At 40.0% G+C, this 13221-nt stretch overlaps 1 protein-coding gene across 5 annotated transcripts in view; it reads right to left on the bottom strand.

Moving 5' to 3' along the window:
- The window catches only part of LOC143375971 (metabotropic glutamate receptor 8), a 233205-nt gene that overhangs the window by 28735 nt on the left and 191249 nt on the right, over positions 1-13221 (bottom strand). For 4 of the 5 annotated variants that reach the window (XM_076825702.1, XM_076825704.1, XM_076825705.1 and 1 more), the window contains 5 exons: positions 12165-12344; positions 11571-11740; positions 8823-8977; positions 6342-6590; positions 1549-1704 (listed from right to left, as the gene is read on the bottom strand). In XM_076825702.1, the coding sequence (XP_076681817.1) occupies positions 1549-1704; positions 6342-6590; positions 8823-8977; positions 11571-11740; positions 12165-12344 (910 nt within the window). The remainder of the gene's footprint in view (positions 1-1548; positions 1705-6341; positions 6591-8822; positions 8978-11570; positions 11741-12164; positions 12345-13221) is intronic. The other variant, XM_076825706.1, reaches the window with a different exon arrangement.

Raw genomic sequence — 13221 nt, 5'->3', positions numbered from 1 at the left:
AAGTTGGATTAGTTGTTTCTGATAGAGGCGAAGATAGGTCTATAAGAATCAACCAATGCACGTCATTCTCTGGTACCAGCACAGAGTCAGTGCGAGATACCGAATTGGCTATAATACTGTTGAGTCGACGCGACGTCCTTGTTCATCCTGGCATCTGTACCGTATTGCCCGGGCAGGCGTAACTTACTCGCCGCCGACTCGTGTCTGTCCCGAGCAGCCTGATCTGTTGCCCGTACAGGCAACTCCTGAACGGCGCTGCTCAAGGGGTACACTGATATAAGGAGAACGCTTCTAGACTTCCCTTACAATGCGTTTTTCACTTAATAACGTAACCTCTTATCGAAAAAAATGTATTCTATTATTATTTGTCCGGCTGTATAAAATCAGTTACGTGATACCTTGTATATAAATAGGTAATTAAATCCAGTTTAAGGGGGTATAATCGTTTGAAAGTGTCAGAAATCGGATTTTTTTACATATTTTCATAGATTGATGTTTTAGAAATATTGTAAATCAAGTCCGATGTAAAAAATCGGAAGATTGACGATGTTATAGGCCAGCGCCGTTCAGCCTATGGTTTTGCGGGGAAGGGTACCCGCCACTGCCCAGGTCTAACGCTGTGGGCAAAGCTCCGGGCAGTGACGTCAGCTATCGTTACAGCGGAGTGGGGAGAAACGGTTGTACAGGCTCGTAGATGCGTAGGCAGGTCTGTGTTAGTAGGTTCATTCTAATACTGTTGAGTCGACGCGACGGTCCTTGTTCATCCTGGCATCTGTACCGTATTGCCCGGGGAGGTGTGACTTACTCGCCGCCAACTCGTGTCTGCCCCGGGCAGCCTGATCTGTTGCCCGTACGGGTAACTCCTGAACGGCGCTGCTATAGGCATCGAGTGTAAAACCCCAGGTAGCACGAGGCGGCGCGGCGGCTCGACCGATCGCTGCGGAACTACATTCTTCATTACGGTGGCCCTAAAAACTCGCGCTACGTTCAATCAATTCACTTCCAATTTTGCATGCAGAATCGTAATACGATTCCACATCGATCTACGTCGCCTTGTTTTATTCCGATTTCCCTTTTATTATTTATCAAGGAAAAACGTGGACTCTTAGAAAAATCTAACTTTATCTTTGATCTCACTATTTCTTTATTTTTCAAAATTTTCAAAATCGGCGCCATAGATAGCTATTAACATATTTTATACAAAAAATTACTGTTTTTAATTTCAGACACGACATACTGCTTTTCTCAGGGCCACCGTGTAGCCGTCTAAAATGGAAAGAGTTTCGGATATGTATCCATAACTTCCAAAGAACAACAGTTTTTTAACTGAAACTTTTGTTTAAGTAGTTCATAATACTATGCAAACATAATTCAAAAATAGAAAATCTTCATCAAGTCGTTGATTTGTAAAAGAATCCACAAAATGTACACATTTTCCGAGTGGTCAGACGGGTATACCACCTTAAGGCAATGAAAAGTGGACCATTTTTTAAGGGCTGTGATTAATAACACAAATAGGAAACAGATTTAATAAAAATTGGAAATTACCAATGAAGCTGACATTTCGAATGTGCTGTAGAAGCAGTTGACCGTCTGGTGCTGGACGGAGATTTTCACACAAATAGTGGGACGTTCCAAGGTTATTCATGCATTCTTCATCGATTAGATTATGGACACCATGTGCCATCGCATAAACCGCGTCAACTAAAAATAATTTACCGTAGTAATTCAAAATCTGCTTTTGTAAATCAACAGATTTTTTAAACCATATATGCAATGCTTTAAAGTAGTGCCTACATTAAAAATATATCACATATTATACGAGATATATACGTATATTGAACAATACAACGATAGTATGCCGAAACAAATTGATAAGAGAACATCGACAGACCGAATTTTTTATTCAGAATGGTATACATTTTTAGAGTGCTATTAAAAACGATTAGATATGTGTATTTGTTTAATACGACTTAACAGTCTTAGTGTACTCGAAAACAGTTTTAAGTCTAGAATTGTATTCGAGTTGAAGAATTTCATTTTCAACAATTTTCGAAAACTTCATGAACCCCATCACCTGCTTTATCTATATGCGTTGGGGTATAGCAGGATTCTAGTCGCGGTGTCGACTTGCGGTGGTGCGACATCGCGCTGCACGCGCTCGGTGCGCCATCGACACTGACCGCGTGTTTAGTGCACTTAAGCATCATGCCGCGTGTTCACTTACAGAACCTCTTTATGTAACTGCGTATCATTTTCCATTATGTACTAACCGTTGTTTTTGTGTTAAATATAATCCCAATGAACCGAACTAGACCCGAGACATTGAACAATATGAAAAGAGTTGCATTAAAGAAAAAAATGAACCTAAGTAATACTATATTTATATTATACATATTATATGAATAAAAATATATTACTATTTAGTAGGAGAAGAAGTGGAACAGGCTATTATTTCCGAAACTAAGGTGAATGTCCCAATTTCTGCTCATTTAAGAGGTTACTCGTCAGAAAGAAGGTGTAAAAAATTTGTTTGTGATCAAAATTTGCAGAGTAATTGATTAATTCTTTAATAATAAATCAACCAATTCAAGAACTATTTAAGAAATATATTTCAAGATCTTTAACTATTAGTAATTTGTAATTAAATATAATGCCCTAAACGTCCGTATTTCTACTCACCATTTGTACCAATTTCTGCTCACATAGTATGTTATTTTTTCAGGTTAAAATAAGTTACATCTTTTATGGAGATGTTTTATAACACAACAGTAAAGTATAAAATAATGATAAACAAAAAATAAAATGCCTTCGAATAGAAACAGAGGTTACAGTATATATTGAATTGTGAAGTTATGTTTCTAAAATTTTGGTGAGTAGAAATGCGGACACGACGGTGATTCACTTGACACTAAACCTAATCACCTGTTTTCTACTTAAAATAATCGAAAATAATAAAAAATCTAAATCCAGAGCACAATACGGTATCTGTTTTTATAATTAAATAAGAACTTTTATTGCAAAACCTATTCTCTGCCCAATTATCGAATACTAATAGTGACCCTGTTCCTTACCACAATCAGCTAAAACACGGTCGAAAAATCATGAGTCTCTCATTTTAAAAGTTTTTCGTTGCTTATGCTGCACTTTGATTAGCCCTATGCTCGCGCAATACTCGCGTAAATGTTCAAATAATTTAGAATTATTTTGTTGTAACTATAGTACAAACGTGACGCTTATAATAATAAGAAAAATACGAAATGAGCAGAAATGGGGACATGAGCAGAAATTGGGACATTCACCTATATTATATGAATAAAAAAATATTACTATTTAGTAGGAGAAGAAGTGGAGCAGGCTATTATTTCCGAAACTATGTTTGGTATCTATCCGAAACAAAAGTAGTTGTTACGAGCCTAAGCTGAGGGCAATGAGATTGGTGGCTGCGAAGCCGAGGATTCGTGGTAGGTTTAGAGTTTGTTAGTAGCGGATGAACCGGTGTCTGGTATCACCTGGAGCGACTAGGAAGTTGAAAGTCGTGGACAAATCGGTGTCTGGTATCGTCGGGAGTCACTGAGAGCATGGTTGATGTGGACGAACCGGTGTCTGGTATCACCTGGAGCGACTAGGAAGTTGAAAGTTGTGGACAAATCGGTGTCTGGTATCGTCGGGAGTCACTGGGAGCATGGTTGATGTGGACGAACCGATGTCTGGTATCACCTGGAGCGACTAGGAAGTTGAAAGTCGTGGACAAATCGGTGTCTGGTATCGTCGGGAGTCACTGGGAGCATGGTTGATGTGGACGAACCGATGTCTGGTATCACCTGGAGCGACTAGGAAGTTGAAAGTCGTGGACAAATCGGTGTCTGGTATCGTCGGGAGTCACTGGGAGCATGGTTGATGTGGACGAACCGGTGTCTGGTATCACCTGGAGCGACTAGGAAGTTGAAAGTCGTGAACAAATCGGTGTCTGGTATCGTCGGGAGTCACTGGGAGCATGGTTGATGTGGACGAACCGATGTCTGGTATCACCTGGAGAGACTAGAAAGTTGAAAGTCGTGGACAAATCGGTGTCTGGTATCGTCGGGAGTCACTGAGAGCATGGTTGATGTGGACGAACCGGTGTCTGGTATCACCTGGAGCGACTAGGAAGTTGAAAGTTGTGGACAAATCGGTGTCTGGTATCGTCGGGAGTCACTGGGAGCATGGTTGATGTGGACGAACCGATGTCTGGTATCACCTGGAGCGACTAGGAAGTTGAAAGTCGTGGACAAATCGGTGTCTGGTATCGTCGGGAGTCACTGGGAGCATGGTTGATGTGGACGAACCGATGTCTGGTATCACCTGGAGCGACTAGGAAGTTGAAAGTCGTGGACAAATCGGTGTCTGGTATCGTCGGGAGTCACTGGGAGCATGGTTGATGTGGACGAACCGATGTCTGGTATCACCTGGAGCGACTAGGAAGTTGAAAGTCGTGGACAAATCGGTGTCTGGTATCGTCGGGAGTCACTGGGAGCATGGTTGATGTGGACGAACCGGTGTCTGGTATCACCTGGAGCGACTAGGAAGTTGAAAGTCGTGGACAAATCGGTGTCTGGTATCGTCGGGAGTCACTGGGAGCATGGTTGATGTGGACGAACCGGTGTCTGGTATCACCTGGAGCGACTAGGAAGTTGAAAGTCGTGAACAAATCGGTGTCTGGTATCGTCGGGAGTCACTGGGAGCATGGTTGATGTGGACGAACCGATGTCTGGTATCACCTGGAGAGACTAGAAAGTTGAAAGTCGTGGACAAATCGGTGTCTGGTATCGTCGGGAGTCACTGAGAGCATGGTTGATGTGGACGAACCGGTGTCTGGTATCACCTGGAGCGACTAGGAAGTTGAAAGTTGTGGACAAATCGGTGTCTGGTATCGTCGGGAGTCACTGGGAGCATGGTTGATGTGGACGAACCGATGTCTGGTATCACCTGGAGCGACTAGGAAGTTGAAAGTCGTGGACAAATCGGTGTCTGGTATCGTCGGGAGTCACTGGGAGCATGGTTGATGTGGACGAACCGATGTCTGGTATCACCTGGAGCGACTAGGAAGTTGAAAGTCGTGGACAAATCGGTGTCTGGTATCGTCGGGAGTCACTGGGAGCATGGTTGATGTGGACGAACCGATGTCTGGTATCACCTGGAGCGACTAGGAAGTTGAAAGTCGTGGACAAATCGGTGTCTGGTATCGTCGGGAGTCACTGGGAGCATGGTTGATGTGGACGAACCGGTGTCTGGTATCACCGGAAGCCACTAGGAATGTTAGTTTAGCCTCGTAACTTTATAATGTGATACACCTCGAGTGGTAAAGATGTATTCAAATGATGATTGGATTCAAATAAAGAACTTAGAAATAATAAGGTGTATTGTATCAGTTCAGTCTTTGCGATTGATAAAGTGTAGTTTGTCGCGGTACCTAAAGCTTCGTGGCCACTAGCAATAAGCTTCCGACATTTATTGCGAGAGTTGATGTCAGCACTGTGTAAACACGCCTGAGAGTAACTCTAGCAAGTTCTCATTACTTGCGACAGTTGGTCTCAGCAAGTGAATTCTGTCATAGTGTAGACACCCGATAATCTTTCGCTCAGAGAGAAAGATTTTACTTCCAAACGAATTGGAAATTTTTTGCGAGAGTAGAAAGCAAGTAGGTGGACCATAGTATTCGGTCTCGAATCTACGTGCACGCCAGCATTTTTGTGTCAGTTTTACTGATGCTCGATCCAACTAATTCTAACAGATAGTCAAAATCTTCTGCTGTCATTCCCAAGAAATTGTCCAGTTGACGAGGATCTTCCGTTCTTAACTCGGACATCAGTGATTTGTGAATTCTAAATTCTTTTCTTCTTTTGTTAACAGAAGTAACACTGTACCACGCAGGAACATATCTTGTTTGTTGTACTGACATTTTAATATACACTTTACGCATTCACTAGTCGATTTCGGCTCTCAGGGCTCAGGAGTAACCCTGCAGTGTAAACACGCGAGACATATCTTCCGCAAGATTTTTCTCGCCACTACTTGCAGGCAAGAACTTGCGTAAAAAAATTGCTGTAGTGTAAACACTCATGCAAGTTTCTTGCGCAATAAATGTCGCAAGTTTATTGCTAGTGGCCACGGGGCTTAAGTCCGCCTCTCGGTTTTGACGCGCTAAGAAATGGGGCGCATTACAAACAAATAATATCATCTTACAATTTGCGGCTTGTATACTCTGTGGAAAACTGTTACGCCCCATCGCTGTACAGACTCGTATACCTTTTTAATTAAAAAATAATTCACTAATTCCGTAAAGAAGAAATATTGCTTACCGACAAATGGCACCAATCCCTCTTGCTCGTAATCAATTAATTCCTCAGTGCCAGTGCAACGTGTCATTCCTGCTGACAAGTTTGCATTGAAACTACATTTGTGATGTTGAGACCAGAATTCACGGAACCAAATATTTCTACAGTTCACCAGTTTTCCGGGTAGCTTTTTGTGGGGTACGTTACTTTCGGTTTGGCCATCGCATTCGTCGTCCACTCTTGGACGGAGGTTTAAATAGTAATCGTCAAAATCTGCGGATAAGGTGAAGTCCTGTTTAAATATTAAGTGCAATGGTGTGTAGAGGTTTTGAAACTATTCATTTTTACGTCATTGAATACATTTATCATCTGCAAAAATAAGGAGAAGGTTCCGCGACCGTACATCTGTCTTTTCACTCTACTGTAATCCTATATTAGTTATTACGCTTTCTTTACACGCCTTTTTAGCGCTGGCGAATTTTTAGGTGAAACCGAGGGCAGATATGCCGACACTATCCTAGTTTCGGGGATTTAATATTTGGGATCCAGTGCGAATGAGGGCCCTAACGCCAGAGATGGGCGTTATTTAAATAAAAAATTATTTAAATAACGTATCAAATAAAAGAGACTTTATATTTATTAGTCGTCGAATAAAAATAACCCAAGTTATTTTTATTCGAAGCGCCTCAAATCACTTTTTTATTCGCCGGGATTCATTCGACGACAACGCATGATTTTTTTATTCAACGGGAATTCGTTTTGAGCTTCAAATGATTTTCTCAGTTTCATTCGTATTTTTATTCGAAAGTTATTCGAAGTTCGAATAACTTTAGGCGAGCCTCTAGAGCCTTTGATCGAAGCCGCCAGCTTCCCGAGCCGAGCGACATTGTATCGTTCACCCTTATAAACTGCAGCGCGGAGTTGCTCGACGATGTGTCATCGATTATATAGAAACGGAATTTCTCTGACACCAATGGATTCCTTGCATCCTCCCGATTAAATTGACAAAAAAAAATATTTAAACCGGACTATTTTTAACAAAACGGGCTTTCAATCCTGCAAATTAATTTTATGCCTAAGTAGTATTATATATACGCGTATGCCACTGACAAAGGGGGAGGGGAGGGGGGGACACCATGTGGTAGACACCGATTTTGATGAGCCTATGTCGAAAATAAGTAAATAGGTGTCCGAGCGTTTCAGCCAATAAGCCTTAATAATAGAGATATATACATGTAAATTATTAAAAATTTCATAGTGGCCGTGGTTTTAGTTGATAAAAATCCCACACTACCCTGGCGCCCGCAGGAGATTTCCTTCTGGAGGCGTCGGGGTGCTTGTTGAAGATGTCTACACGTTAAAAAAATTTATAATTTTTTTTATAAATTATTTTTTTATAATTTTTTTTTTAATTTGGGGAAATCTTCAAAAGGCTTCCCGACTCCTTCAGAGGGGAATCCCCCGGGGGCGCCAGGGTAGTTGTGGTATTTTTACCCATTAAAACCCCACGGCCACTATGAAAATTTTAATAATTTCCATGTAAATGTCTCTATTATTAAGGCCTATTGGCTGAAAAGCTCGGACATCTATTTACTTATTTTCGACATAGATCCATCGTGTCAAGGCTCATAAAAATCGGTGTCTACCACATGGTGTCCTCCCCTTGTGAGTCACAGAACAATATGACCGTAAGCCTCCACTTACTCGAGACATTCTGGAGGCCTAACATAGTCAATTTCCAAAACTGATTACTTTTTTTAACGCACAAGTTTCCATGATTGCTTTCGAGGAGGGACTGTCTCATCCTTTCAGCAAAATTAAACTAATCGACCTACATTAAACTACCTGAAAAGTCGGAGTCGAATTTGCTACAGGGACGACGTCAATAATTAATACATACAATTTTAATTGAAATTGTTACCGAGTCGAGGCGACGATGGAATATACTTGACACGTTTCCAAATCATCATAATAATCTTCACTTAGTTGCTTTATCGTTCAAAAGCAATCACTGAATATTAATTAGACAGGCGATAATATAATCGCAGTTAATTCATACTATGACGATAAAATCTTACGCCGTAAGACACGAAAAGGATTGAAAAGACCATCCGTGCAATTAATTCGCAATAATTATTTATTTCTTCGAGGTTTTATGGTTTCTTCGGTACAATTACTTCATTTATGTTAATGAATTCTTGAAAAAGAGAAAAGGTAAATAATGGGAAGTTGTAACTATGAAATGAAATTCTAAAATCGCCACCTTAAACAGTAATAACTTAAACGATTATTGCGGTCTTAAATCCGGTATTGAGTTCGAATTTCAAATATACAAAAAGGTTGTACTAATGGAAGTTGTCCCATTTAAAGGTTAAGATGTGAGTGAAAATATTATTGGTAACATAATTTATTGAACTTTTCACTGGTCTTGTTCTTTTGCACGGGTTATACACTGTTCCTCCGTTACAATAAAATTTTCAAAACATTCTGAACAGTTTAATTTACCTTGGAGAGAAGTCCTATAAGGTAAAATTGTAATGGCACCCTCTGCCACGAATTCTTGGTCTCTCACTGGGTACACTTTGGCACCCCATGAATCGCTGCCTATCCACATAAAATGGCCTGTACGATTGGCTCTGAGAGTCGCTTGCAGAAGTTTTCTAGACACAAAAAATTCGATTATTTGTACAAGGGTGGAAACAATAAATGTAGGAGGTACTTTTAGGAAAACTTCTACGTGTTATTAAATTTTATATCAGTATCAGTTTATCACTTTAAAATTAATATTTGTTATGTATGTACTTTTTCTAAGTAAATGGTAATAGGAAATCAATAATAAATTTCTAATTATTATGAAATAGTGGATGTAAGTACAGCTGACGTTCAACAGTGGATGGCATCATGATGTAAGGATATAAGGTGTGCTCTTGCGCATCCTTTTCAAATTACCAATAACGTGCTCTTCCCAAGATCCTTCATATTGGATTGTTAACCAATAGGATAGAACGAATTTGTCAACATTTCGATATGCGTCCGTACACTTGCATATGCATTCATATACATACATATTTTAATATGGCGGAAATTGGGAATGCGCAGTAAAAGACGAAAATGAGCCGCTCAGCGAGCCTTATATTCTTACATCATGGATGGCATCACATGATTGTCCTTTTTTTTGGCGAACATTTCTACAGTATTTCGTGAACATGGTTTAGGGTATTGCCACGTCACAGATTTTCGTCTAGAACACTTCTATTTCGATGATTTATTTAACTTTGGATATTTTAAATCCATCATTTGCGAGTCATCATTTTTATTTTCATTGAACTGAAGTCAGTAGTGTACAGGCCCAGCAGGTAATAAGGCCCACCTGTAATTTATTCTTGGTAGGTCAATCCACAATCTTGTTAATGCCATCTATTGCTTTTACTACACACGAAGTATCACTCGAAGAACACCCACGCGATTAATATAACATTTGCCGGCTGTAAATTCAACAAATAGTTCCTCCGCAACTAGCGTTGCTGCAGTTATAAGAATTACATTGGTTTCTTGGCTTTGTATTAGGAGTACGCATTATCCAATTACTGTGCAACTATAGGTATGTATAAGTACATATGTTGGCAACATATTTCCAAAAAATTGATGATTTTGTAAAGTGCACGTTTAACATATCACCTCGGCAATGAGGAAGTGGCAAAGCAGATAATAAGGCCCACCAAAACATTAAGTGGGCCTTATTTCTTGTCGCTCCTCTTCCAAAGCAGGACCGATATTGAGAAGAGGCCCAAAGCACGTACCACTTCAACCGGAAGAAAAAAAGACAAGAGTGTGTGAACAAGAGCCCATGCCATTCACCTCCAGAGAAAACGTGGACGGTAACTCTGCAGACAGTTGATTGTGCAAATTATGCAGAACTGTATTCAAGACAGATATGCGACAGTGTGTCATGTGTCTCACCTGGATACACGAGGAATGCGTTGGGCTCACACCTGAGGTGGATGATGTCTTTGTTTGCCCGAATTGTACATATTAAATAGGTGGGCCTTATTACTTGCACTACAGGAAATAAGGCCCGTTTACAAGGTTTTTAAAATCCTATTAATTTCCGTATTTGTCGTGTTCATATATTGTTACAAATATTACAAGGTATAGTTTAATGTCCATAGATTTCTATAAAAAAATGTCTTCAAAAATATGTACAAGTTTTTTTTTAAAAAAATTATAGAACCTTAGGTGGGCCTTATTCCTTCGAACTTACCTTACGCGCTTCTACAGATATTGAATGCAGAAATATTTGACTTTCAAATGCATATGCAATATTAAAGTTGATGCATTGGCGTTATTCTTTGCGTCAGTCATCAGTTGCTGGTAAAGCACCAGCTACTCGCGGTTAGCGATGAGTATTAAATTATTATGACTATCATAAAGTTCAAAGGGCGGGGGTTCAACCACAGTAAAATTTCCACGCGAACGAAACAAATAAATAAAATCGGAGAATAGTGTAATAACGAAAAGAGCAGAAACAAATGTTAATTGGGGAGGTGAGGGCTAGGAAAACTGAATACTGAATTAAGTAATGCTTCTTCTTGTATTTCATTCTTAGCACAGTCTTCATAAAAAATATATCATGCTTAGTAAAAACGAGTAGGACAAAGAAATACGCATTTATTAAAAAATTTACCACCCTTTACTTTATGTTAACAATAGGAAAGTATAGATAATCAAACAATGAAAAATAAATTTTTCCAGCAATGTTTCTTCGTAGAAGTGTTCTAGACGCGAAATACTGTAGAAATTTTCGGCAAGAAAAGGCCAACCATGTGAAGCCATCCACTATCAAACGCCAGCGGCTACAACGTTTGAGCCGTCTGTATGTACATACCTACAACTAAAATAGCGAGCTTTTGAAACAATAACAGAATGTTAATACATAGTTGTTCCGTTGTTTCTCACCGCTCTACTATGTTTATCATACCATCGACTCCGCTTTGTGTATACCTTCATTTATATTTACCTTACATTACATGCGGAAGTTTTAGACGCAGGCACGACCCCTTTGTGTTACACGTGTGTATGTAACTATTGTATAGCTTGCACGTTCGGTAGCTTTGAATCAACCCCTGTCACTTTTGGTAAAAGATGCGGATAACATTACAGAGGTCGACGTGGTTCGAAGGGTTGATTAATGGCTACCTAGGAAACGGTGAGCGAAAAAGAGTTGGTACGGGGGAGACGAAAGGAGGCTTTTACCTTATGTTATCCTCATCGACGAATAGAACGACGCCCCTGGCATTGTGTTTCGAGCTAAGGCGGTCAACAATTCTGTCGAAGTCTTCGCTTTTTGCGTTTCTCAAGATTTTCTCGCTGACAGCCACGCAGATATTGTACTCCATTGATAGGGAAGTGAAACTAGCAATACCCTGATAAATACATAACAGTACCTGTACGCATCATGGGTCAATATTTTAACTTTACGTTTTCAAATATTATTATAACAGATTTGTGCTTCAAAATATTAAAAAAATCCTTCAGATTAGTGAGAAATGATACACTACTAAAGGTTTGTTGCGCAAAAAGTTTATTTTTTACAAACGATGGATAAAAAGTAACTTGTGTACAAAATGAGAATTAAACAAATTTAACGGAGTGTCTCTTTCTTTTGTAAATTACGTAATTCTGTGTGGTAAACTAAAACGTAAAAGAACAAACATTTGTATATAGGTATTCATCCCTTAATAACTAACGCAATATTACTATATTATTTTATTACCAGAACTTTTATCTCGTAAAAAGAAAGAAATTCTGAAACTTTTGCGTACGTTCAGAATATATCAATTTAATTACCTTCTCCCCGTAATCACCTTCAACTGCGACCGTAGAAACGTACTTCCAGCCGAGTTGATGAATCACTTCCACCATGGCTTGGGCTTGAAAATTATCTGGTGGTACCACCCTACTGAAATATTCGAAGCGACTTTTATCTGACAGTTCTGTGCTCGTTGATGCATAGCTTATTTGCGGTATCTGCAGTCAGAGTAATTATCACGTTTTGTAATTACAGCTCGAAGGTACTCTGTTTAAAATAGCTTACGTTTGTACGTATATGCTAGTTTTAAATGTCGCAGTCTCAAGCATCGTTCAGTATTACTAATTATAAGTACCTACTACTAATTTTTAATCGAAGATGAAGACCCGGTCTATTTCAGTCAGATATGCCTAAACTGATTTCACTACCATGCATATGGGCCCTAGTTGATGTTGTGTTTTGCGTGCACGTCCCACACAATCAAAATGCAGCATGTAGAGGGGGAGAAAAATCTGTAAAGGTGCTATCCCACGGCGCGTGGCTGAAAGTTTCGCGCCGTCGGAATGAAGTACAGCTGTTCGAGTATTCGGGTAGCTCGAAATTCGATTCGAGCCGAGCCTCGGTTTCCGATCCGATCTGAGCGCTCGAAATAACCAGGCAGTTCGAACGTGTTTCGAGCGGCATGAAACAATCTACTGTTAGCCGGCGAAAAGAAGACTCCTGGCAGCCGGTCTCGGGCGATGCAGTCCGCCGCTGGGACGATTGGTCGAGCCACCTATTTAGGCACACTTCTAAAGACGGGGCACACGTATTTTGGTTATTGGCTGAAGTAGCCACATTTAGTGCCTATCCGAGATATAGTGACTTAGATGTGAAGTCCTTCAGCGGGGTCTTACCCGACACCCTGCTGGGTACTGGCCGCTAAACGTGCCCCCCTACTACCTCTTACAGGACTGTATTTAGAGAAGATCAGGACAAAACCGGGGCCCTAAGAGAAAATAAAACAGAAATTGAAGATACGGTTTATCATTATTAAAAGACATCAATTTGCTACCGACTATTAAAAATTTTAACAATAATAAACCGTATCTTCCA

Source organism: Andrena cerasifolii, chromosome 13 (assembly GCF_050908995.1).
Source record: "Andrena cerasifolii isolate SP2316 chromosome 13, iyAndCera1_principal, whole genome shotgun sequence".
NCBI lineage: Eukaryota > Metazoa > Arthropoda > Insecta > Hymenoptera > Andrenidae > Andrena > Andrena cerasifolii.
This window is presented reverse-complemented; position numbering and strand designations above follow the sequence as displayed.